General features: G+C 40.3%; 1 protein-coding gene across 2 annotated transcripts in view; it reads right to left on the reverse strand.

The window, feature by feature from the left end:
* LOC140369558 (thyroid hormone receptor alpha) overlaps window positions 1-26,990 on the reverse strand; it is a 123,786-nt gene that overhangs the window by 27,472 nt on the left and 69,324 nt on the right. The window contains exons 3-6 of one of the 2 annotated variants that reach the window (XM_072456931.1): window positions 20,594-20,655; window positions 3,406-3,509; window positions 1,956-2,103; window positions 551-756 (exon numbers count right to left, since the gene is read on the reverse strand). In XM_072456931.1, coding sequence (XP_072313032.1) covers window positions 551-756; window positions 1,956-2,103; window positions 3,406-3,509; window positions 20,594-20,655 — 520 coding nt within the window. The remainder of the gene's footprint in view (window positions 1-550; window positions 757-1,955; window positions 2,104-3,405; window positions 3,510-20,593; window positions 20,656-26,990) is intronic. The other variant, XM_072456932.1, reaches the window with a different exon arrangement.

Below are 26,990 nucleotides of genomic sequence, written 5' to 3' on the forward strand. Positions count from 1 at the left end.
TGTGGACACCAGCAGCTTATAGACAGGTGCGGCCTATATATGTTAAAAAACGGTACTCTAAAAGTACATTTTCAACTGGTACTATTTTTGTGTGTAATAGTGTAATTTGTTTTGCTCCTGTATTTTTCCATTTGCTTAAGTAATACATTTGAGTGCTTCTTTCCCCATCGCTTTTAACAAGGCTTGTATATTTAAAGGTCCCATATCATGAAAAATCGACTTTTCAGAGATTTTAACCTTCTTACAGTGCTATTTGTGCCTCATATATGTGCCCAAAGTGTTTTTTTGATTGATTCCCGCAGTTTTTAGCTAGAGAACAGACTATATCCTTTCCTCGAATCTGCAAATTGTCGGGGGGTAGCCCAACAAAGTTACATTTGAGTAACTTTGGCACAGACAATAGACTACGAAACGGGAAAAAAAGCATGATATGGCACCTTTTAAAGCATTATTCATATTTAAATGTGTGTGTTTTGGTATTGTTTTGGTTAAGGTCACATTATTCATTATGTCTCCAGCTATATCATGTATTTCTTTGTGTAGACTGTACCAGGAATTTGCGCTTCTGTTTCCAGTGTGCGCCCTGAGCGTTGGTGTGCCGGTGGGCCTCGGTGACATGGCGGATGAGCTCCCACTCTTCCCCCGTGGGCTCTGGACGGACCTGCAGGGATTTCACCATCTCCTCCTTTTTCCTCTTCTCTCGGTTCTCCTCTATGAGACGCCTCTTGGCCACGCGCTTCGAGTCGTCCAACACCACTGGCACAAACACAAACACACAACAGTCAGGATTTCATATGTTTGACGTTTAAGAGAGACACTAAAGGACACTATTTTCAAATGTTTAGAAAAGAAAACCAACAAATCGAACTTTCTTTAATGTTTAGAGTAATTTTGTTCATTTATGAGGTTATTTCAAGTATTGAACAAAAAATAAGTAGATCATATTCCATTTTGTTCAACATAAACCGCAATATTGATTTAAAACAGGGTGATATTTTATAACTATTATGTTATGGGTGTTAACTATTATTATTAGGGTAGACTACGAAACAGGAAAAAATAGCATGATATGTTTGCGTAATATGTCTCCTTTAAATGATCACTGGAAGAACTGAAGGAACATTTTTTAACAGAATGCTATGAAACTACGTGCAGCACTATATGCATGGAAACTGTCCTCTTTATAAAATGTGCTTCATATTTTCATATTTGGTCATACTGAAATATCAAGATACAGTATTGATATTTTGGGCATTTTTATTGTCAATCAGAGATAAGAGAAGGAAACATTTGACATATTCACTGTTTTCTTAAAATGTGTGTGTTTCATATTAAATTTGTGGGGGTCAGTGTTTAACAAAGAAATACTGTTGTTAAAATGTATTTGGTTCTTAAAAACATAACTTTGAAATAATTACAGGTCTTTTAATTACAGATGCTGTAGGGACTGATTTGACAGTATATTGTTATATGTGTATTGCTCACAAGTTTTATGTGTTTTTATTGTTTTATTCTGTGTTTTTGTGAAGCACTTTGTTACTTCTGCCTGTGAAAGGTGCTATACAAATGTACTTACTTCTTACTTACTTAATATATCACAGAAAAACATGTGCAATGAACTGTATACCAATCATCACATGCAGTATTACTAAATGGGTGTGTGATTCCCAGTCCTATCGCTATCACACATGTATCGAGAAATAACACGCCACAGTGAGAGAAAATATATAATTACAAAAATGTGTTACTTTGTTCAGACAAAACAGAAGATGTAAAACTTTGTGGGACTTTAAAATCAGCATTTTATCGGGAAGCTACCTATTCATCTATCTAATAATGCCGTCTATCACGATTACAGTTTAGATATTGTCCTTTACTATTGTCAAAGCTGCAGTAAAACAGTTTGTTCAGTCCCTGTCGGCTGTGTCAGAGTGGTCGATAAAGGCGTCACTCACAGTCCATGGCCATGCCCACCGCGATGCACTTCTTGAAGCGGCACAGCTGACACTGGTTGCGTGTGATCTTGTCGATGATGCAGCAGCCATCGTACTTGCAGGAGTATGAGGGGTGGAGGTTCTTTTGAATGGTCCTGCGGAAGAAACCCTGCGGCGGACAAAAGCAGAGGACATGGGTGAAAGGCTGAATGGATGGATGTAGTAAAAAGATTGAGAAAAGCCCAAAGAGGACGAGATCACCGGGGACAGACGTGCCCGACAGAGATACCGGAAGAAGAGCTTGTACTGTACAATTTGTCCTCCCGATGAGCTTTGCAGAAGTGTTCCTAAAACATTTTCTAATATTTACAACAGATGGTAGCGCAGACAGGCAAATGTGCACATCAGAACTGCCTCTCCTGTGTGGCCAAATGGAGTTTGCATTAAAAAAAATCTGCCAACAGTCGAGAGCCAGAACAAGACTGTTTTGAAAAGAGATTCCAAACCTATTTTATTTCGTCTATTTAGAGACAGGCAAAACACAGGGACAGATAAGACCTAAAATACATAAATAAATGAGTGTTGAACTGATGGTTTTGACAGTTAGGAGATGTATGAGAAACATTGCATCTATTTTGTGTCATAGATATTGTTTTAATTGTAAATGATGACTTTACTGGGCAGCTATAATGTAAACAGTGAAGGCTTTTCCTTTAAATAACTCATTAGATTAGCCTACGTCTTATCAGGGCGCAGTATAATATCACTGTCATCCTTGTTTTAGAAACAGCAGTTTTTAGTCCTCGGAAAGTTACACGGCTCCACAGCTTGGGCCAAAAGTTAACTGTTTCTTTATGAATAAGACAACGCTCGTCTGTATTACAAACGCTTTAACATTTTAAACATATCTAGAAGCAGAAGATTTCATTATGAACCAACACAAGAACATTTTAGAACACATCTGATCCAAACAACAAGCTAAGCAGCTTATAATAAGACACCATGACACACAAGGACATTTGGTTCTCCGTGGAGGACGTTCTATTACACAAATAACAGCAGATTTTGCAATTTGATATTTGCTGCAATTGCGCCCGGTCTTACTCCCTCCTGGCCTCTGTCTGAGCCTGCTCCCTGTAAGCGCCTGGGCCACTCTGACACCCACTGTCACTCCTCGCACTAAACCTCAACTGTATCCCACTGGTCCAGACAGTATTGGATCGTGTCATGGTCCGACCAGCCTTATATTACATCCTATGTGTTCTTCACTTGAAATGATGGATTGGATGTTGTTACGCTAGAGGCCTTTAGGGGAGCATGCTTCATTCATCATTTAAAAGTAAAACAAAGGCTGGAATGTAGAGTCTAGGCCAGATTGTCTATAGCATTTAATATATCACATAATATTGCTATAAAAAGGATGCCCCGCCCCCTCTGTGACAAGACATGGAGCCTGGAGCAGCGTACGTACCTTGCAGCCCTCACAAGTGATGCATCTGTAGTGATAGCCTGTAGCTTTGTCCCCACATACCACGCATGGCTCATCCTTCTCCAGGTAGCTAGGTATGTACCCTGCTGAGAGACACACACACACACACACACACACACACATACATACACACACACATACACACACACACACACACACACACACACAAACATTACCATGAAAGTTAATCAAAAGGTGTGAGTACACTACAATGCAACATAGTGCACAGAGATAGTCCTTTGAAACACAGACATACATTTGTTTGGGTTGACCTTTGATAACCTTTGACACATACAAGCTTCCAGACATTTCAGACAGTTTTCCACAGACAGAAGGGAGGAGGAACAGGGGCGGTGCCAGCACTTTTTTGGGAGTGCTAATGTCTTGCCTCGTTTTATAAAGACCATGTAGTTAGTTTTATTTTAGAGAGGGGGGGTCGCTTTGAGGTCAGTAAGCACAACCAGAAATATAGCCGCAAGCGGCAATGATCGGCCCTCGCCACGCCGCCGCCGCCACGCCGCAAGAGGAGGGGGCGCTAACGCGCCCCAATTGTCCTTTTATTACGCCTACAGTGTGAGTCAAATTTGCTGCGCCGCCACACAGAGACCGTAGCACTTAGAATATAAATATGGATAACTTTTGATGCCCCGCTTGTGTAGATGATATTTCCCAAAGTAAAGCTTGATCGAGCTATTGCCCACGGAGGAGTTTGTTAAAGTGTGAAGCATGAATTTGAACATTTCAAAGATTTGGCGTTTTCCCATTTGTGACAGTATATTTGCAGCTCCACGGCACAGAGACCGTACCACTTGAAATCAAAATATGACTGACTTTTGATGCCCCGCTTGTGTAGATGATTTTCCCCAAATATGAGATTGATCGGGCAATCGCCCTAGGAGGAGTTCGTTAAAGTGTGAAGCGTAAAAATGTGGTCATTTTAGAGATTTCGCTGTTTTCCCATTTCTGACATATATTTGCGGGTCCGCCACACAGAGACCGTAGCACTTAGAATCAAAATATGGATAACTTTTGATGCCCCGCTTGTGTAGATGATTTTCTCCAAATATGAACTTGATCGGACAATCGCCCTAGGAGGAGTTTGTTAAAGTGTGAAGCGTAAAAATGTGGTGATTTGAGCGATTCTACGATTTTCCCATAAGGATAACATGGGATGTTTCTGTCATCGCTACGGTTACGCCGTACAAAATATGACTTTGGCCCTCATACTTTTATGATCAGGATGGCAAATTAGAATTTTGTTCAAAATATCATGTCATTTGGAAAAACTCTATTGTTTATAGGCCACTCTGAAGGCCAAATAGTCAGAATTCTGGGAAACGTTTGCGGCTCCGTCGCACAGAGACCGTAAAAGCTATCCTTAAAATTTGGATAACTTTAGATGCCCCACTTGTCTAGAGGACGTACACCGATTTTGAGGTCGGTGGGCAAAACGCACTAGGAGGAGTTTGTTAAAGTGTGAAACAGAAAAATGTGGATATTCGAAAGATTTAGCGGGTTTTCCCATAGGGATAACATGGGAGGTTTATGTCATCGCTACGACTACGCCGTAAAAATTAAGGCATTTGTCTGATTGGCTTTTTTGATCGGGACGCCAAAATAGAATTTTGGGTAAAGTTTAGAAAAATTTGGTAAAACTAATTTTTGACCTTCAATGTTAATTTAAAGGTCACTCTGTAGGGGGCGCTATCGCGCCCATTTCAATTTTGTCATCATAAACTGGTCCAAACTAGAAAGTTGAACAACTGATTCAAATTTGGTCCTAATCGGACTTGTTTTGATCAAATGGGAACAATTTTTAGATCTGCAATATCCCAAAATAAGTTGTCCAACTTTGCGGCTGCGCCGCACACAGACCGTAAGAGGTATACCAAAAAATTGGATAACTTTAGATGCCCCACTTGTCCAGAGGACGTACGCCGATTTTAAAGTTGGTGGGCAAAACGCCCTAGGAGGAGTTCGTCAAAGTTTGACGTGAACAAAATGGCTAACACAGCGTGTTTTAATTTTCAAAGGAAGATGGCGGCCATAGGGTAAGTCTGGGGGCGTGGCCACAATAATATTTGTTTTTTGTCCTCACAAGAGGAATGCGTGTTCCGAATTTCGTAGCTTTACGACAAAGTTGACCTCGGGGCGTCTCCCATAGGCGCAATGTATTTTGACTTTTGTCGGTGGCGCTGTCGCGCAATTTTTTTAGGAAAAAAAAAATGGCCCAGAAAAAACAAAATTTTTCGCCGATTCTGAATTTTGGGCAAAGTTTGGTGAGTTTTTGAGCATGTTCAGGGGGTCAAATTAGAGTTCAAAGCGATGAAGAACAAGAAAAATTAAAGCCGCAAGCGGCATCCAACGGCCCTCGCGGGCCGCCGGCCTTCCGACTCTGCGCTTTCGACTTGATAAAGATGGCGCCCTTATTGTGTTGAATTAAAAAAGAACTTGACAGACGGCGACACAATTGACATGGCAAATCCAGTGCAAATGAACACAAATGTCGGTCAAATGTGCGGTCCGCCACACAGAGACCGTGACACTTGGAATAAAAATATGGATAACTTTTGATGCCGCGCTTGTGTAGATGATTTTCCCCAAATATGAGCTTGATCGAGCTATTGCCCTTAGAGGAGTTTGTTAAAGTGTGAAGCGTAAATGTGAACATTTCAGAGATTTCGCTGTTTTCCCATTTCTGACATATATTTCCGGGTCCGCCACACAGAGACCGTAGCACTTAGAATCAAAATATGGATAAGTTTTGATGCCCCGCTTGTGTAGATGATTTTTCCCAAATATGAGTTTGATCGGACAATCGCCCTAGGAGGAGTTTGTTAAAGTGTGAAGCGTAAAAATGTGGTGATTTGAGCGATTTTGCGAGTTTCCCATAAGGATAACATGGGATGTTTCTGTCATCGCTACGGTTACGCCGTACAAAATATGACTTTGGCTCTCACACTTGTATGATCAGGATGGCAAATTAGAATTTAGTGCAAAATATCATGTCACTTGGGAAAACTCTATTGTTTATAGGCCACTCTGAAGGCCAAATAGTCAGAATTCTGGGAAACGTTTGCGGCTCCGTCGCACAGAGACCGTAAAAGCTATCCTTAAAATTTGGATAACTTTAGATGCACCACTTGTCTAGAGGACGTACACCGATTTTGAGGTTGGTGGGCAAAACGCACTAGGATGGGTTCGTTAAAGTGTAAAACATAAAAATGTGGTAATTTGAGAGATTTTGTGGTTTTCCCATAGGGATAACATGGGAGGTTTCTGTCATCGCTACGACTACGCCGTAAAAATTTAGGCATTTTTGTGATTGGCTTTTGTGATCGGGACGGCAAAATAGAATTTTGGGTAAAGTTTAGACAATTTTGGTAAAACTAATTTTTGACCTTCAATGTTAATTTAAAGGTCACTCTGTAGGGGGCGCTATCGCGTCCATTTCAATTTTGTCATCATAAACTGGTCCAAACTAGAAAGTTTAACAACTGATTCAAATTTGGTCCTAATCGGACTGGTTTTGATCAAATGGGAGCAATTTTTAGATCTGCAATATTCCAAAATAAGTTGTCAAACTTTGCGGCTGCGCCGCACACAGACCGTAAAAGGTATCTCAAAAAATTGGATAACTTTAGATGCCCCACTTGTCCAGAGGACGTACGCCGATTTTGAAGTCGGTGGGCAAAACGCCCTAGGAGGAGTTCGTCAAAGTTTGACGTGAACAAAATGGCTAACACAGCGTGTTTTCATTTTCAAAGGAAGATGGTGGCCATAGGGTAAGTCTGGGGGCGTGGCCACAATGATTTTTTTGTTTGTCCTCACGAGAGGAATGCGTGTCCCGAATTTCGTAGCTTTACGCCAAAGTTGACCTCGGGGCGTCTCCCATAGGCGCAATGTATTTTGACTTTTGTTGGTGGCGCTGTCGCGCCATTTTTTAACGAAAAAAAAAAATGGCCCAGAAAAAATAAAATTTTTCGCCGATTCTGAATTTTGGGCAAAGTTTGGTGAGTTTTTGAGCATGTTCAGGGGGTCAAATTAGAGCTCAAAGCGCTGAAGAAGAACAATAAAAATAATAAAAATAATAATATTTTTAGCAAAAACAATATAGCCGTTTCCACTATAACAACAAATGATACATCGTTTGAAAGCTCTAAGCCTTCCCGATGCCGTCATGGGGTGGAATCATCATTACGAGCGCTTACGCGCTCGTCACTCCCTATTCCGTCGGGATGCCCCGCCCACTCCCCATAGACTTCCATTGATTTGAGCAGATACAAGCATGACCCATGCCTGCGGCATGGATTTTCGCGTACGGGACGATGCCAGGAGGGTTTTTGGAGGAATGTTGTCAACAATGAGTGAATGGGCTACGCCCATTCACTCATTGTTGACTATTTCTGTCATAGCAGGAGTAAGTATGCATAATCCATGCCTTCGGCATGGGCTAGTTCACTGTACTTGCCAGGCAGCGTTGCGGGAGCAATAGGCCCTCCGCCCTGCTGGGGCTCGGGCCTAATTAATCCATATATAGGGCACACTGGATTATAAGGCGCACTGTCGTTTTTTCAGAGAATTAAAGGCTTTTAAGTGCGCCTTATAGTGCAGAAATTACGGTAGTCAATTATTTCTATAGTTAACTAGTCACGATTAGTCAATTGGTCCTTGCAGCCCGAGCAATGCATTATTTTCTACATCTATATCAATAATATCACCTTTTGAATGAAGGGACTATTTTAAATTAATTTGTTACCATATTGTAATACATTTTGTGCATTTTTCACCTTGAATCATCTTGTGTGATTGTCACATGTAAAGTCATAAACGTTTTATCATTCCGACAAGGCAAAAATAAAAGAATTACAAAACAATCTGTGGAGTGTTCTCCTCCATTTCCCTCTTTCTTTTCCCTCTCTCTTTCTCTCTCCACACCAATTACTGAATAGTCTTCTCTCGTAGCTCGAACCCTGCAGTTTCCCTCTACAAAAACCTCAATCAGGCCCCTCTCTTGAGCCTTCATCCAGCTGCACCCCTGTGTCCTTTGTCCTCCTGTCCATTGGAGGTCACTCAATAGTCTCTCCGTGCGCCACAAACCAACAACGCAACAATCCTAAAAGTCCCGCTCACCTCTTCTTTCTTTTATTCCTGACAAGGAGCATGGCACGGACAGCTCAATACAAGCGTGGCGTGATTGTCTCCGCGCCGTGGAGCACAAATGGATGTGCCGGAGGGGAGAGAATGGGAGAGGGCTGGAGCAGCGGTGGTGTTACACAGCTATTGCCCATAAATCACTCCCCTGTTGAGTTGTGCTGTTTGGGAGCTCTGCGGTGGAGGATTGACGTATAAGAGAAAAGGTCGCGGATTCGGTAAGCGCTTAGTGGTGAACCGCTTTTTGATTTCGGTCGGACGAGAACAGGTGAAAATCGTTGCAACAGTAGAATTTAGAGTGCGGCATAAGAGTTTTTTAAATAACTGCAAGATGATATGATTTCAAAATGGATTTCACACAGTATTAAGCAGTTTTTTTGGCTAGGGTTGTCAAAACAGGAAATCACATAATACATTCAAAAACTAGTATTGAAACTAGATAGTCATTTGAGCACGTGTCGATGCCAAAAAGGCTCTTTAATTGTACAAAATGTGATCTTGTCTGAGCAGTTTTATGATACTCTTGAGCTTGGCCAGAACTAGCATAAGCTCACATGGAAACATAAAGAAAGCAATCAAATTTGAAATCGCAATTTGTGAAGTACTTTAATTTTCCTCCACAAAACAAAATATCCAGCCTTATTTTGTATAACAACTGCTAACATTTGAAGTACATGTAATTCTTATGTAAGCTAGTTCATAGGCCTGTTTAATTATTTTCCGTCAATTGTCCTTGTTGTTTAAAATGTAAACAGAAATCTATTGTTGACATAAATTGCAAAAATTTAATCAGTAAAATTGCAATTAGATATTTTCCCCACATGTCCAGCCCTACGTGTAATTATAGATATATGACATCTGTATGCTTATTTTGGGGTCTTAAGACATTATGTTTAATGAACACTGATTGTAATTGATTGTTTGTTTAATGCCATCTTGTGGTTGGAGTTGGTATATTTGTCCCTATCTTGCAATGCATAAAGAAAACAATTCAATTCAATTTTTAGTGACCAAAAATATGATTTATATTGTCTAGAATTTACACCTAAGAAATCCATGAATGTTTCTGGGCAACTTAAGCTATAAAGAGGTAAAAAAAAAAAAACAAAGCTGGCACAAAACTACAATTGGACTCATCTGATAAAGTGTTTCCAGGAGCACTAAAGCAAAAGACGTGAAAAATGATTCTTCAGTGTGTGCGATGAAGTGCTCTGGGACAAGAACCAAACTCCCGAGTGAAGAAAGAGAGTCCTGGCTCACAGTGAAAGCCCCTCCTAATGCCGCACTGACGAACATGGTTAAAACCGCTCATTAAAGAGTCTAATGAGAGCGCTAATACAATAATGCGTGAGGCAGAGACTGTGGCTACTGCGTTGTATTTGATTAGCATTGATGGATTTCTCAATAAAGAAAGTTAATTAGAGCCGTGAGATTGAAGCGTCTACCTGCATATTCACGGTTCGAAAAGTTTGATTCAAAAGTTTGACGCATGGGGAACTTGTTTGGAAATGTTTTAAAATAACATTGTAATTTGAAGCGGCGCCCCCACACGGCGCTAACGCTATTTTGCAGGAGTAAATCAGATAAAGTTGAAATAAATTGATGGTAAAAATGCACAAAATTGCTTCCGTACAGAGATTGGTGAAATTGGGAAATGTTTAAAAATCAAACGAAGCTGAAAGTGATATTTGTTAGAGGTGGGCAACACATCAAAATTAAGATAATATTGTGAAAGTTGTTTTGAAGATCTTTGAAAATCTTGAACATTGAGTATATCATTTACAGTAAAAAAAAAAAAAGCTACAAAAAGACTAAAAACAAACATTAAAAAAGTTAGTCTCAAATTAAGATGATATTGTGAAAGTTGTTTTGAAGATATGCAAAATCTTGAGCATTGAGTATATCATGTACAGTAAAAAAAAAAAAAAAAGCTACAAAAAGACTAAAAACAAACATTAAAAACAAACATTAAAAAGTTAGTCTCAAATTAAGATAATATTGTGAAAGTTGTTTTGAAGATCTTTGAAAATCTTAAACATTGAGTATATCATTTACAGTTTAAAAAAAAAAAAGCTACAAAAAGACTAAAAACAAACATTAAAAACAAACTAAAAAGTTAGTCTCAAATAAGGGTATAAGGCCGTTGTGTGCGGTCAGGGCAATCAAGGCATTCAGTGATTGGCCAATAAAGTATACAATTACCATGTGTCACAAGTATAAATAAATTGTTCTAAAATATATCCAAATAAGCTAGTTTTCCCCTCACTTCTGCTGCTAAAGCTTGGCTCACTTTTCTGTTATCCACTAAATATTAATGAACACACCAGATCTGCTTGCCCAACCATAAAAGTCACTGCACGCCACTGGTATAAGATAATATTTCTTCTGCTATTTCTGATTCCTTTTACAGACATTTCACAGCAAGACATTCATCCTCAGTCAATATCGCATCGTTTTGGTGAGTTAATTTTGAAATATACAGTTAGAACATGTCCATTATATCATAAATGCCAGTAAAAACCTCCAGAATGTCCTTAAAAAGTTGACAGGAACACAACCTTAAGAGAACGTTAAAGCTTTTGTGACTGCCAGGTGGGAAAATAGTAATTGTAAAACTGTCCACTTCTCACAACTTGTCCAAACACGGCCGGTGAAAAACAAAACATAAAAAATGACATGGTCTGCTGGTACTTGGCGTTTAAAAGCAGCGTTTAAAATATATATTACTGTCCATTAAAATGAAACCACACAGTGACTGAAGATGTGTTTTTTTGCAGTTTCCATGTCTGCAGACTGTTTACCAACCTCCCCATCTTTAAAGTTTGATTCTAAAGCAGGGCAAGGACAAATTGTTCCCTTTTCTACTTTGCCTTACAGAGCGGAGACGAGCAGGAAACAGCCAATTTCAGGACGTTTTACATGACGTATGGCCAAGACACTGCAAATAGGAGGGCGAGAATGTTCCAAGTAGCAAATAAAACACAGTTGCCATATGTTTAACAGTGTGTTGACCATTTTGAAGTTGTTGTTTGCGCGATACGAGTTCAGAAATACAGAAAATGATCAGTGTTTCCCATTAATTTGAAAAGATAGTGGTGATATAAAAATGTTGCAAATTAAACTTTTTGGAACTTGTATTATGACAAAACTTGCTGGAACATTAAAAAAGAGTTGCTTAAAGGCATTACATTTCATCATAACATCAAAGTACATGGAGACAAGCACTTGATGTCACCAGCATGAATCAAATCATAATTGAATAAAATGGAAATTAATATGTTTAATGCCAAACTGTGGAACAAATCTGACTAAAAATATAGCGGATGAAACATTGCGCAGCCCACTTTTAAAAAACTGTGTCATAAACTTTATAAGATATCGGATTGGATGGAGAGATTAATATCAAGAATCTGATATTAATAAACATCTAAACGAGTAAAAAAACTAGATACTAATTTGAAAAAGTGTCGATACAAAATAAAAACAACTCAAGAAATCACTGCAGACTGTTTTTGTCACTATCATCTTGCTAGAATTCAGAACCGTGTATTTGGACCTCAAAACTCCTGCCATGGACAATATAGATGGATACCTTTGGAACTCACAGGCAGCTGGACAAAAGGCTGTCACAAAAAAAAAAAAATGGATGAGACAAACTGCACTGATGACTAAGGACTGGACCCACACCTGAACTGACATGAAGACAGTGGGAAAAGGATCACACACGGACTCAACGAGGACTAAATGGGACTCTTATTTTGGACCATGTGTGCCTTTAATTTCATTTTCATAGGATGCCTTATTTTTCTTTCTTTCGTTTGTGTTTTTTCTCTTGTTTTGCCCTTTGTTTTTATAACTGTGAAAAAAATATATATCACGTGAACAGGACAAAATTTGAGATTTTCTGAACTGTTTTAAATGGATTTTAACCATTATCAGATAGTTAGTATAAGACTTGATGGTAACATGAAGAAAGTATTATTATTTCCGGTTTAAAATTACTTTAATATTAGAAAAGAACATCAAAAAATGTACATATCATTGCAGTATCAAAATTGGCATTGAGTTTTGAGCCGTTTCCTTAGTATCAAAATCAAGTTTGAAATTGGATTATTATTGACAGAACTATTGGAGTTTGCAGTATTATTTTGACAATACATAAACAAACACACAGAAAAAAAGAAAACAAGAGCAGAGAGAAAACAGGCAGAAAAATAAAAATCAATAGACATCTAGCAAATGATCGTGGCACAAAAAACCCAGAGAAATCATCGCATTTAGTCCTAAGTCTGTCAAATTGATCCATTTTCAATTGAAGTCCAAATGTAACGTTTTCCATTGTACGTCTGTCCATTATAATCAACATTTATTTCTTCAATGGTATTTTTTACGTCCTAAATTGTAAATTTTTTGGCATTATTCAACAACATCTCCCAACAGCGAGCCGGGATGAGCGCCCTGGCAGAAAAATCCTACAGCTTTTAGTTTTCCTTTCTTTCCCTTTGGTCGTCAGGACATTTGAAGCCTGTCCACGGGGCTCCGGAGAGGGGGGCGGAGATGGCACGGTCCATGTCACAAATAAGGGGCATACAGACGACTACAGAGGGCTTTGTACATGGCCGGGACTCATGTTGGTCCCTTGTGGTTGATGCGTGACATGTACAGTGCAGAACATCGGCCCGGCAGTGACAGGCGGTGTCAGCGAGCCCTGCCTGTTGGCTCGGTAACAGCTTTGGGGAAGATGAAGGCGGGGCCGGCAAGAAAGGGCAAAAAGGAGGGATAGAGCGAAAATGAGGAGAGAGGAAACGCTACGGTGCCAAAGCAACGCGAAGTGGTTTTCTATTGATTTAGTCATACATATAATATCGGTATGTTGGACGGCAGAAAAGGGCAAAGAATATAAAAATTGTTGCCAAATGGATGAGGTGCGGTGTGGATGATTTTCCGAAAGCACCTTCCAACATAATTTAAAGCAGTTTGGAGCTGCAAAAGAAGTCTGGGAGGATTTGAGACTGACTCGGTGTGTTTAAGTTACCAGTGTCCAATAGAGAAAACAGATGGCATATAGGCTTGAAGCTATAATAATGCTTCTGGAAACACATTATTAGACATTTTATCAGGTGTCAAAAATACAGCCGCAATCATGTTTGTGGAGAGTCAATCATAAAAGTGAAGGAGTCTAAATCAAGACCAAGAATGATCAAGATGAGAAAAATGAAATGCTTAAAATGGTGACAATAAATGGACAAATGTTAATGCTAAAATACATAATTAAGCTGTCGTTGACGAAAGAAATACATTGATTTGTTGACTAAAAAGGGGAACATGGCGCTGTTTATCAAAAATGTCCCAAATCTATTAAGTATTTCTATGATTTGACCATGTATCTGAATCCAGAGAGCCACAGGATTACAGGAGATCAAGCAATTGCAAATATCTAAACGGAATCTACATGTAAACAACAGTGTATTCATCTGTAAAAAGGCAGATTAAACTCACAAATCATTCCCAAATCTCAAGATTACTCACTCCACGCCTTCTCCTTCCTGCTGCGCTGAATACGAACCATTTAATCTTTTAAATCCACCGAAAAGTCAACTTCAGTAGTAGTACTTTTGTGGAGTATCAACTGAAATGTGGTGAAACTTGTCTTTAAATGTATTAGTTGAGGTTTAAGTATCAGACTAATGTTAATGGACGGTAAATTACCTGCAAAAGTGAAGAAATATCACTTATTTGAAAGATTACAACGTTCTTTTTCTTTTCTTATTCTTGCAGCATTTTTACTATAAACGGTATAATGCACAACAGTCAATATTTGCGCATCTTCAAAACTATTACGCATTTTTTTTTATATATTGCTGTCCTCTATCAATAAGTAACTAGCATTTTGAAGATTGTAACATATTGTTGTACTATCACAACTAAAGCTTTTGGAACAGTTTACATTGGACAGTAGCGAATTTAAATCAATAAAACATGTCGGCTTTTATTCATTTTTCAATTTGAAGTACGGATACTACAAGACTGCAACACGTCCTCTACTTTGTACTTTCTTAAACCAATAAGAAGGCGTAAGAACGTCTTCAAAAACACGAAAAACGCATCATACACATAATACACATTCACATAATACTCGTTTGGGATGCGGGATGGCGGTGTGAATTGGACAGACGGAGAGCGACTTGGGGATCATTTTTGGGAGGATGTCAGCTCCCGCGGCTGGCACCCTGAGCCGCCGTCACAGAGCCACCCTGAGCCCCGAGCCAACCGCGGCTGTGGCTGAGTGTTCGCCAGCCAAGCCCCAAAATCAATACCGCTGCAGCTCCTGGCTCCGATCCTGCCTCTGCTCCACGCCAGACATGCTAAAGCTACAACAAAACCCGGGGGGAAACCGATTCAGCTTCTCCAGTGTGGCTGAGCAAAGATAAATTATTTTGCCTTTTCAACTTTTCAATTATTGCTTTTGGGCTGGCCTCTGAGGCCGGGGTTTTTTGCGGGATAGGGCCAAAAGATAATAAGATAAGATAAGATAAGATATTCCTTTATTGTCCCACATGGGGAAATTTCATTGGTGCAACGCAGGTAGATACAGAGGTAGATACAGAAGAACAGATCACTTATAGGAAGTCTGAAAAACACTTTCAGTAGAAGATCTCCTATAAATAAATAAAAACTCCCATAGACAAATAAATAAATAAATAAATACCATTGCATGTGATCACGACAGCAATTGCACATGAATATGTGTCACGACAGCACATAGATTGCACATGAATTTCACAGTAATTGCACATGAATTGCACATGAATTCCAACAGCAATTGCACATATGACAGAATTGCACATCAGTATTAGGTTAGGTCAGTATTACGAGTGTTCAGTACTAACAGTTTTTGTTATAAAGTCTGACAGCAGCAGGAAGGAAAGACCTACGGAACCTTTCCTTCACACAGCGAGGGTGGATCAGTCTCTCACTGAATCTGCTCTCCAGAGCGGAGAGAGTGTCCTGCAGGGGGTGACACTCATGGTCCAGCATAGATGTGAATCTAGCCGGGACCCTCCTGTCCCCCACCTCCTGCACCGAGTCCAGAGCACAGCCCAGGACGGAGCTGGACTTCTTGATGACTCTGTCCAGCCTCTTCCTCTCCCTCTCTGTGATGCTGCTGCTCCAGCAGGCCACACCGTACAGGAGGGCCGATGCCACCACAGAGTCGTAGAAGGTCTTCAGGAGTGGCCCTGTCACTCCAAAAGACCTGAGTCTCCTCAGGAGGTAGAGCCGACTCTGGCTCTTCCTGTACAGTGCGTCTGTGTTATGAGTCCAGTCCAGTTTGTGGTTCAGATGAACACCCAGGTACTTGTATGAGTCCACTCTCTCAATGTCCCGTCCCTGGATGTTCACTGGTGAGGGGGCAGTGGGGTGGCGTCTGCGGAAATCCACCACCATCTCCTTGGTCTTCCCCGCGTTGATGAGGAGGTGGTTCCGCTGACACCAGTCCACAAAGTCCTGCGCCAGTCCTCTGTACTCCGCATCATCGTCGTCCGTGATGAGTCCGATGATGGCAGAGTCGTCAGAGAACTTCTGCAGGACACAGCTGTCCGTGTCATGTCTGAAGTCTGCAGTGTAAAGGGTGAAGAGAAAGGGCGCAAGGACAGTGCCCTGGGGCGCCCCCACACTGCAGGTCCGAGTGTCAGACACACACTTCCGGGCTCTCACAAACTGGGGTCGGTCTGTGAGGTAGTCCAGGATCCACTCTGCCAGGTCATACTCCACACCAGCCGTCTCCAGCTTGTCCCTCAGGAGCAGCGGCTGGATGGTGTTGAAGGCGCTGGAAAGATCGAAGAACAGAATCCTCACAGAGCTGCCAGGCTTTTCCAGGTGAGAGAGAGAGCGGTGCAGCAGGGAGATGACGGCGTCCTCCACTCCGATGCCAGACCGATATGCAAACTGCAGCGGGTCCATGGCTGAGCTCACGGTGGAGCGGAGGTGGTCCAGGACTAGCCGCTCCAGTGTCTTCATCAGGTGGGACGTGAGAGCCACTGGCCTGAAGCTGTTGAGGTCTTTGGGGCGCGGTGTCTTAGGCACAGGTACCAGACAGGAGGTCTTCCAGACCTGTGGTACCACCCTCAGCTTCAGGCTCATGTTGAAGACATGCTCCATAACTCCACACAGTTCATCTGCGCAGGACTTAAGGAGCCTGGGGCTGATGCCATCAGGTCCTGCTGCCTTCCTCACTTTAATCCTCTTCAGCTCACTCCTCACCTGTGCTGCTGTGACAGTCAGTGGTTGGCAGGGGGACCGTGTGCTGGGGGGATGGGTGAGTCCAGGCGAAGTGGGGAGCTGATGGTCCGGGGCAGATAAGCGAAGAGGAACAGATGCAGGACATTGTCCAGCTGTGGAAGAGGGAGCATGCAGCTGTGCAGGGGGAGGGGCGGGTGACCGATCAAACCTCAAGAAGTGAGCATTTAAATCATTCACCCACTGTAGATCCCCCTCTGTCTGGGCAGGGGGGATTTTGAAGCCCGAGATGGTTTTCAGGCTCCTCCACACTCCCTGAATGTTCTTTTGCTGCAGCTGCTCCTCCATCCTCCTCTTGTAGCCGGCCTCAGCCTGCCTGATCTTCCTCCTCAGCTCCTTCTGCACAGTCCTCAGCTCCTCCTTGTTCCCTGACCCGAAGGCTCTCTTCTTCTCCTTCAGCAGAGCCTTCAGTTCACGGTTAATCCATGGCTTGTTGTTTGGAAAACACCGCACCGTCCGGGAGGGAACAATGTTCTCAAAACAGAAGTTGATGTAGTCCGTGATGCACTCTGTGATGGTGTTGAAGTCCTCCCCATGTGGGTCATAAAGCTCAGTCCAGACAGTGGTGCTGAAGCAGTCCCTCAGAGCCTCCTCGCTCTCAGCAGACCACATCCTCACCTCACGGGACACCACAGGCTGCCTGCGCACGATGGGTTCATACACAGGCCTCAGATGTACAAGGTTGTGGTCCGAGCTGCCCAGGGGAGGGAGGGGGGAAGAAGAATAAGCCTCTTTGGTGTTGGCAAAAAACAAGTCCAATGTTCTATTCTCTCTGGTGGGGCTCGCTCGGAGCTAGCTCACGTCACAACAACACAACGAACGCAACGAAAAACGCTCAAATCCAGCCGAAAAAAAGTCAAAAACAGTTGAATTAAAAAACTATTCCAGCGCGTGTCCCTATCGTACAGTAAAATAGAAAAAATATACTAACTATATTTACAAAATATAGGAGATAAAGCACAATAAGTGTGAGAAAGAAGAGAGAGCGTTTACACCGGGCTGCCAGCTGTACCAGCGCCTTATGATAATAATCCTTCGTGAAATGCGCTTACACCTGCAGTGGTGAGTTGGTGTTAAGTTTGTTAGGCAAGATAAGCACAAAGGTCACGTCACGGTTACTTCTACAGTTGGCAGTGTGGTTACCGTGATTAGCATTGCGGGATATTGCTGAGTTTCGTTGATAGGTCGGGTGGACGTGGCCCATGTAGGACGTCCCGGACCGGTGCAAGCCATAAGGACTTTGTAGTTCAGTCAATAAAACGTTTACAATTGAACTAGCACAGAAGAAGAAGATGTTTCTGTCGACTAAATATAATTAATTCAGGAAGATAAATAAAGTGAAGTTGATTAATTTGTCACTCACACCTGCAGTGGTGAGTTGGTGTTAAGTTTGTTAGGCAAGATAAGCACAAAGGTCACGTCACGGTTACTTCTACAGTTGGCAGTGTGGTTAGCGTGATTAGCATTGCGGGATATTGCTGAGTTTTGTTGATAGGTCGGGTGGACGTGGCCCACGTAGGACGTCCCGGACCAGTGCAAGCCATGAGGACTTTGCAGTTCACTCAATACATGCGTTCGCACATCCGGGAACTTGTGCAGTGGCAACCGCCATTTTGAAAGGGGCACAACAGCACGTCTACTACATACGAAATCCAGGAAATATGAGGCCAAAATGCCAAAAACCTGCTTTATCTGTTAGGACATTGCTTAGTTGACTGACCAAGGAATGAAAGCTTTGTCGTGTGCCTTAGTTTGCCGTTATCGTCAAAATAATCACAGTATTCGTAGCTCATTATGCCGTAGAAAAGGATGCGGTCGTGTTGTTTTTTTAATATATCGCGTGCCCCTTTTAAAATGGCCGCTATGGGCAAGTCCCGGCTGTATGACATCACCGCGAACGCATGTAGAAAACGTTTACCCTTGAACTAGCGCAGAAGAAGAAGACGTTTCTGTCGACTAAATATAATTAATTCAGGAAGATAAATAAAGTGATTAATTTGTCACGGCAATTTTCCCTAATGCGGCATCTGTTGGTTATTCCGAAAATGAAGGCTGAGCCAAAGCGAGTCCCACACGGCTTAATGCTTTCTGTGGGAGTCTGTGCATGACAACGACGCTGAAGAGGTGATATTTCAGATTAAACATATTAAATCATCACAGGGCGAGGCTACAGACGTATAAAGACAAGACGCCAGATAAACACGAAAAGATAAAAGAGGAAAAACACAGACGTATCGCAGCGTCTTTGATTGGATTGTTCAGGGAAATAGGACTTTGAGCCAGTGTTAAAAGGAGGCGTGGCAAAGTGAACTCCCCGCGGATTTGGGGCTTAAGTGACGCAATCGACGAGAGGAGGAGAGGAAGAAGAAGAAGAAGAAGGAGAAGAAGAAGAAGAAGAAGGAGGTGGAGGAGGAGGAGAAGAAGAAGGAGGTGGAGGAGGAGGAGGAGGAGGAGGAGAAGAAGAAGAAGAAGAAGAAGGAGGTGGAGGAGGAGGAGGAGAAGAAGAAGAAGAAGAAGAAGGAGAAGAAGAAGGAGGTGGAGGAGGAGGAGGAGGAGGAGAAGAAGAAGAAGAAGAAGAAGAAGGAAGAAGAAGGAGGAGGAGAAGAAGAAGAATAAGAAAGAAGAAGGAGAAGGAGAAGAAGGAAGAAGAAGGAGAAGAAGAAGGAAGAAGAAGGAGAACAAGAAGGAGAAGAAGAAGAAGAAGAAGAAGAAGAAGAAGAAGAAGAAGAAGAAGAAGAAGAAGAAGAAGAAGAAGAAGAAGAAGAAGAAGAAGAAGAAGAAGAAGAAGAAGAAGAAGAAAAGAAGAAGACTAAGAAGAAGACGAAGAAGAAGGAGAAGAAGAAGAAGAAGAAAAAGAAGAAGAAGGAGAAGAAGGAGAAGACGAGAAAGACTAAGAAGAAGTAGAGGAAGAGGAAGAAGAAGACTAAGGAGAAGAAGAAGAAGACAAAGAAGACGAAGAAGACTAAGAAGAAGACTAAGAAGACGAAGACGACAAAGAAGACTAAGAAGAAGAAGAAGAAGACTAAGAAGAATAAGAAGAAGAAGAAGAAGACTAAGAAGAAGAAGAAGACAAAGAAGACGAAGAAGACTAAGAAGAAGACGAAGACGAAGAAGGAGATGAAGGAGAAGAAGAAGGAGAAGAAGAAGGAGAAGAAGAAGGAGAAGAAGAAGAAGAAAAGAAGAAGACTAAGAAGAAGAAGACTAAGAAGACGACAAAGAAGACTAAGAAGAAGATTAAGAAGAAGAAGACTAAGAAGATGAAGAAGACTAAGAAGGAAAAAAAAAAAAAAAAAAAAAGCGTCTTCTCTGGGGATACGACCTCCACCGACAGATTTCGTTTCTCCACCTTGCTCTTTCAGACATTAAAACTACTCAGACAAGTCAACACGCGCGTTTTCATTTAGCGTTTTTGGACTTTTCTTTTGTCGTTGCGGGTGACAAACAGAACAAGTGAAGTACAGGAGACGCTGATGAATTATGTATGGCTTGTGTTTATGCTGCAGAACTGGCTCCTCACTCACAGGGAAGCTGACAGTTGTATTCCCAAACACTTTCAGAGCTAAAAGAAACACGTGAATAAGAAATGCACACTGGGCGTTTTCTGAAGTGTGCGGAGGTCGTCTCCGGGGAGGATTCATCCGTCAGAGATGCGCTTGATGCGACGCGTCATTCGCACGTGAAGTTAAAAGTTTTTTGTTGTCGTTGTCATGGCACTCACCGTTCACGCTCTTCAACGAACATTGGCTGTTCTTTCTTTTCCTCTTCAGGCCATTGAGCCACCTGCAGACAGACAACCAGAGAAATGCAGGGTTAATTTGACTTTTTTGTCAAGAAGTTGTGTCTGTGTAAGTCTGTGGAGGGTAAAGTAAGAATACAGGTGCTTATTTATGTGTATTAACGATGAAAAACACTAGTATTTTAATTGATATACGTGTCTACCAGCAAAACACTACCAAGAAAAAATATATAAAAAAAATAAAGAAAAAAGAGTGATTTAATTGTGAGGATTTCAGTTCATGTCAAAAATATGGCAAAAAATATATAAATAAATACAGACTGATCAATATTAAAAATAGTATACGCATTACAGTATCAATATTGAAATGTTTTTTGTTTTTTTTTATGTCATATTGAACATTGTCTTCTTATAAATTGCTCAAATAAAGAAAATTCACGAAAGAATGACTGAACAGTGGAGAAAAAAAAAATTAAAAACTAAAACTAGACTAAAAAACGAGACAAAATTGGACATTCATGGAACATTTTCATCAAAATCATGTTTAAATAATTAGTACTGTGACATAATGTAAAAAAAAAAAAAAAAAAAGATTAATTGGAACCTAATCACGAAAGATATCTGTGCAATGATGTGCTAAAGTATTCATGATCCACCTGGCCTCGAGTCAGGGTTGGACATTTCTAATTAACTTGTCAAAATGTTTTCAGGAAACTCGAAGCAGGTGGAGAATTTCAAGCGCTTTTGACAACTTCACCTTCTATGGACTTTCTAGATACTTCCTTTTGAAATAGTAAAAAGAAAAAAAACAACAACAACAATGCATTTATGCTGGAAAAGAACAGTGTGCTGCGAACCAGTGTTATGTTTTCAACTAGCAGCATGAAAATGAATGACTTTCTTGAATTGCACAGGCCAGAATTAGGAAATAGTCAATGAATATAATGTATCAACAAGTAACTCATGCAATCTACATTAAAAAAAAGATCTGGAGCCATAGTGTGATGTTTATACTCAGACAATTACTTTTTTCATTTCATTGACAGCAGGCCCCGGAGCCACTTGAGAGATTCTCTGTTTATGCGCCAATCCATCATGTGTGTGCCTGTATCAGCCAACCATCTGCTGCTCGCACTAAGAACCACATATTATGCAATTTTTCCTTAATTCAGTCAATTCTGCGACTGAAATAAGCCAGGAGTGGGATCTGTGGCCATGTTAGTGTCAATTTAATATATTACAAAGCCTGGTACAAACCACAATAACCATGATTAAAAGTAAGGACCTGAATGTAATGCTGGCTTCATGTTGTGGAGAAGATGCTTCAAGTGTCTGTGTTTTGTTCAAGTGCGTTTGTTGTTGCAGTAAAATTAAATATATTAAAAACACACTCAAGACAAATACACGTATTTATGGAGTAATCAGAGTAATCAAGTCAATTCACGCGAGACAACAGATCGCTCATGAAAAATGCAAACAATTCTGTATTTATTTGATTACGCTAAGTGGAAGTAGAAAGGCAATTTAAGAATGGTGCATAATTATAGAGGGAACAAAAGAACTTGCTGACAGGTGTGTCTGCGAGTACTTTTAATTTGTAATTCTTTAGTTTTTGTGGTCAAAGGTTATTTCCTCTCGACGATTTGGGTATCAATATGAGTAGCCAATTCTCCAATAGATGTATTTTCTTTGTATTTTGTATTTATTTGAATTTTATTTACCATAAGTTGCACAGCACATGAAAGCAGCATAAATTGAATTAATTTATATGCTGCTGTTGGTGCTATCACTACTGGAGCTTTGTTTTTTGTTTTTGTTTTTTAGGCTCTAAATATTGAATTAATTTAAATTTTTTATTCTTTGTATTTTATTGTTTTATTTTATAATTTGTTCGGTAGCTCTTTAAAATAAGGTTCCTTAGTAAACTATTTATAAAGCGTTAATAAGCACTAGACATTTGTTTATAAGCACTAAGCCAATTATTATCATTTGTAGATAGCTTATAATACCTTATACATGTTAATACGCAACATAACACACACAATACACGTTATAAACAAATCACAAGTGCTTATTAATGCATTATAAACAGTTATTATTACAGTTACAATTGGCTGCCTTATTTGCCTTGTTTTACCATTTGTTTTTGTATTTATGTACTTATTTATCACTATTTTATTAAATACCCACAACATTGGCACAACATTTATATGAGTTTGGAACTGAAATAATATTATAGTGGCTTATTTGTTCTATAACAGTATCTTTAAAACTAAACTGAACCTTGGCTCGCTTGAATAAGAAAAAAATACATTTGAAGTCACAATCTCATCCAATCAAGTGTTATCCATATGATAAGATTGTCCTGGAAAGAAATACACAGGAGATAAAGAGGATTGCAGCAGGGACGTGTCTCTTGGGTCCATCTCAGTGATTCTCATTCAGAGCGAGTCCATTAGCGTCATAAATCACACCAGCCGCGCTGCTTTTAACGCGCGCACAACTTCTGCCGCCGTATTTCACCACTGTGTTCAGCGTTAAGGCAGAATGTCACAGTTGCGTGCTGTTAAGAGAGCTGGACATAGTTACAGCTTTTGAGGGATGGTCAGGCTAATTGAGACTGCGAACATTCATGCACTTTATAGATAATATAGGAAAAAGGCATCGATGAAAGTGCAGCCTGTTCCAAAAAGAAAATCACTGTTATCACTGAACACTTCTTAAACACCTGTCACTTTTAATATATTTTAATCAATAACTCACTTTCTGCACTACGTGTGTACATTTTGTGTACATTTTAATTTTTATTCCATAATAGATTTAATTTTTTTTTCATTTTTCCTTTAATCTAACCGCTTTTTTGTTTTATTTGATGTGTTTTATGTTGTTTTATCATTGTTCATGTTGTTTTATGTTGCACCGAATCACCAAAGCAAGTTCCTATGTTTTTTAATTCTGTTCATTGACAATGACAATACATCTTTTCTGATTCTGAAAACGTACAATACTTCATGTACATTGCAGGATAGGACCGCATAATGAACTAAAAGACCCCTATACACTAAGATTACTCCAACAAATCAGTCATTATGCTTTACAAAGCTTAAATTTATTCCAAAAATTCAGATTTAAACATAAATAGATCAAAGCCTTTTTAAAATTTACATCAAAATACATTCTGTTCACTAGTTTCCACACTCCCTTGATATTTTAGAACAGTGTTGTTGTTTACAGTGAATTCCCAAGACGGAACACTTTTTGTTGTACAGAAACTCTCTCTCTTTCTCACCAAACACAAATGAAGTGCGTCCTCATAAAAAAAAAAAAAAAATTCAAACTCTACTTTTCTTCCTCATGGGTGACTACGGCAGCAGAATAATTGGCTGTTCAGGAGTTAGTTTAAATGAGCCGAGGTGCCAGCACAAACTCAACTCTTTAATTAGGCGAGCTCACTTACTTTCCCTTTGTCCCCTTTTTTTCCCCAGCAATCCACAGTTAAATAAAGTCGGAATATGGGCACTTTAGAGCACCACTTTGAACACTTTACAACACAGGTGGACGTTTTATATTAAATGCTGAATGAATGTGAGAGAATGGTAATCTGTCAGCGCATTTACGTCTCACCTTCGAAACAGCGTAAATGAAATATACCGACCACCAATGCCAGTCTCGGTACCTTATTCCAACTGTCACGGACGAAACGTTATGTAAAGTAGGTTGATTTGTGTGAAATGTGCAATTTTAACTTTCACCAACATGTTAACAATGCTCGCTTTCTCTGGGTGACTTGAAAACGGCGTCATAGTCTGTGTATAATCGTAAGAACTACTGAAAAATGACAATTTAAGAAGCAAACTACAGTCTTTCTAATTTCAATCTATAGTGCAAATAATATGTCTAAATGTACACAACATTTTGTCACATTAACTTGATTTTTTTCTCTCCGTTCAGACAGTTACATTTCCATAAAGCTTCTCTCAAATTTGAGGAATACTAGTGTAAGACTATGGGAATGAAATAAAATTACAGATTTCACAGTTCTTTACTGTTGGCCTCAGAAATCGAAAATAAATGTTGAATTCTGTTGTTTTTTCACAATAATCGTAACACTAAAATGAACTGTGCCTGTTGCAAATTCCTACTTGAATAAGGTAAATAAATGAAAAAAGTATTTTGATAATAAATGTCAAACATTGGCAAATCCCTGGATAGTTCTATTGTTAAACATAATTACAACAGTATTTCCAAGTGATTGTGCTACTTACATCTTCAGTGAACTCATTTGCATTCACAAAATGACATCTTAAAACATCCTTCAGCGCTTTAAACTGTATTTACTCTCCTCTGGCGTTTTCTTATCCACTGCGGCTGAACCGACAGAGACTTTGGCTGACCATTGTCACTGTGAGGTGTTCGCTGTCAGCTCAAAATTAAACCTGTCAGTGAATCAGACGACCAGGGACTGTCATTCAGGGGTAGATGCTTTCTGCCAACTGGCTCCACATCAAGCGTAGTGTGGTAGCTACATGCGACAGGCATCAAAGTGACATTTGTGAGAAGAGCTGAGCGTCCGGATGGAAGATGGGAGATGTTATGGGCAGAAAAACTCCAAACACAGGCTGGACTGACAGAGGCGTCGCCTAGAGAGCATCCACTTCCCTGTGTTTATGTATACAGTGAATGTGTGCGGGAAAAGCAGGTTCTGAAGCAACAAATTACAAATGTGTTGAAGCTTGGGATATTATGAAGTGAAGGGTTGTTAAAAATCTATGCATAGATACAAAAACTAGCAAAGAAAAGACTCATTTGGTACAGATGTTGATTCTGAAAGCAACAACAGCAACAACAGTGCAACTATGGCAACACCGAGTATCACAATCAGCGTAGAAACAACACAAGTATCTCTAATCTTACATTAGTTTCAGATGGAACTACAATAGAACCCTCCAGGACAAATGAGGGATAACACCGTTTCAAACCTCTGTAAGTATAGGGCTTATGTTTTTTTAAAATATTATATATTTGTAGATTGTCTTAATGATATGAAGAGAGGACATTGCACGTTTTTACTTTATCTCAAGCACTTAACTTTTTATAGTTTGACTTGATCAAGACAACAAAAGAGTGCATCACATTGCACAGTACACAGGGTACAGTACATAGGGTACAGTACACAGTACACAGGGGTACAGTACACAGGGTACAGTACACAGTACACTCAAGTATAGACACATATATCCACGCAACCTGGCACTGCACTCCAGTCAAACACTTTTGGGAAGAGGTCACACAGTTACTCTCCACTATAGTGGGCTGCCACATCCCATAATTCCTCTCTCCCTGCCTGCTACTGGATCTCACAATAATTACTGAAAAAATGATAAACTTGAAAACACTCCTCACAGCTCTAACCATCGCCAACAAAACTATCCTCATGAACTGGAAAAATAACATACACATTAACCACTGGAAAAATCTTCTCACCGACTCCGTTACAAAGGAATATAAATCTCTCCCCTATAATCACTCATCTGAAACCGACCTCTACCACCCAACGCTCTCTGACTTTTTTACAACTCTGATTCCCTTCTCTTCTTCCTCCATCTTCCACGCTTCACACATTTCAGGCATCTACCAACTTTATGTATTTGTCTGTGAGCAAACTCCCACACAAATACACCACCACCACCACCCTGCTACATAAATATGTATTGTTGTTGTTGTTGTTGTCCTCATCATTATCATTGTTGCTGATGTTAGTCCAATCATCACTGTTATCATTTGTATCACTTTTGCTATGTCAGTACTATCACTATCATTGTCACAACTGAAAATACTAACACCCCCCATCATTTCTCGTGTTTTTAATGCCCACAGTGTGGGAACTGTACATACACACAACACACAACACACAACACACAACACACAACACACTCAGGCTGGCAAGACCTGACGAGAGGTGTTTTTTTTTTTGTTTTAACATGTAAACTGTATTAATTCACCCTGGCATAGGTTTATTCCCCTTTATATCTAAATCATAATTGGACCAAAAACACAAATTGAAATGCACTTGTATCACGCGTGTGAAAAGGGAATATTCGGCTGTCAGTTCTCGTCACTGCGGTGCCACTTAGCTCAAACACACAGTGAAAAGCTTATGAATAATTGAAACATTTTTGATGGAATGCCACTTTTTTTTCCCCACAGGTCGAGACATGACACTGGTACAGTACATCGTGTAGCTTCTTCTAACCTCTGCAGCTTCCCAACGAACATGCTGTACACTAAGAACCAGAAGAACAAACTATACAATGCAAGTTTTGCGCTCGGATTTCTTTCACTATAGATTTGTGTGCGATAAACACTTGGATATTGAAAT

This window comes from Eucyclogobius newberryi, unplaced genomic scaffold (genome assembly GCF_026437365.1).
Source record: "Eucyclogobius newberryi isolate DKJ021-1_F unplaced genomic scaffold, fEucNew1.0.hap1 SCAF_20, whole genome shotgun sequence".
In the NCBI taxonomy this organism is placed as follows: Eukaryota; Metazoa; Chordata; class Actinopteri; order Gobiiformes; family Gobiidae; genus Eucyclogobius; species Eucyclogobius newberryi.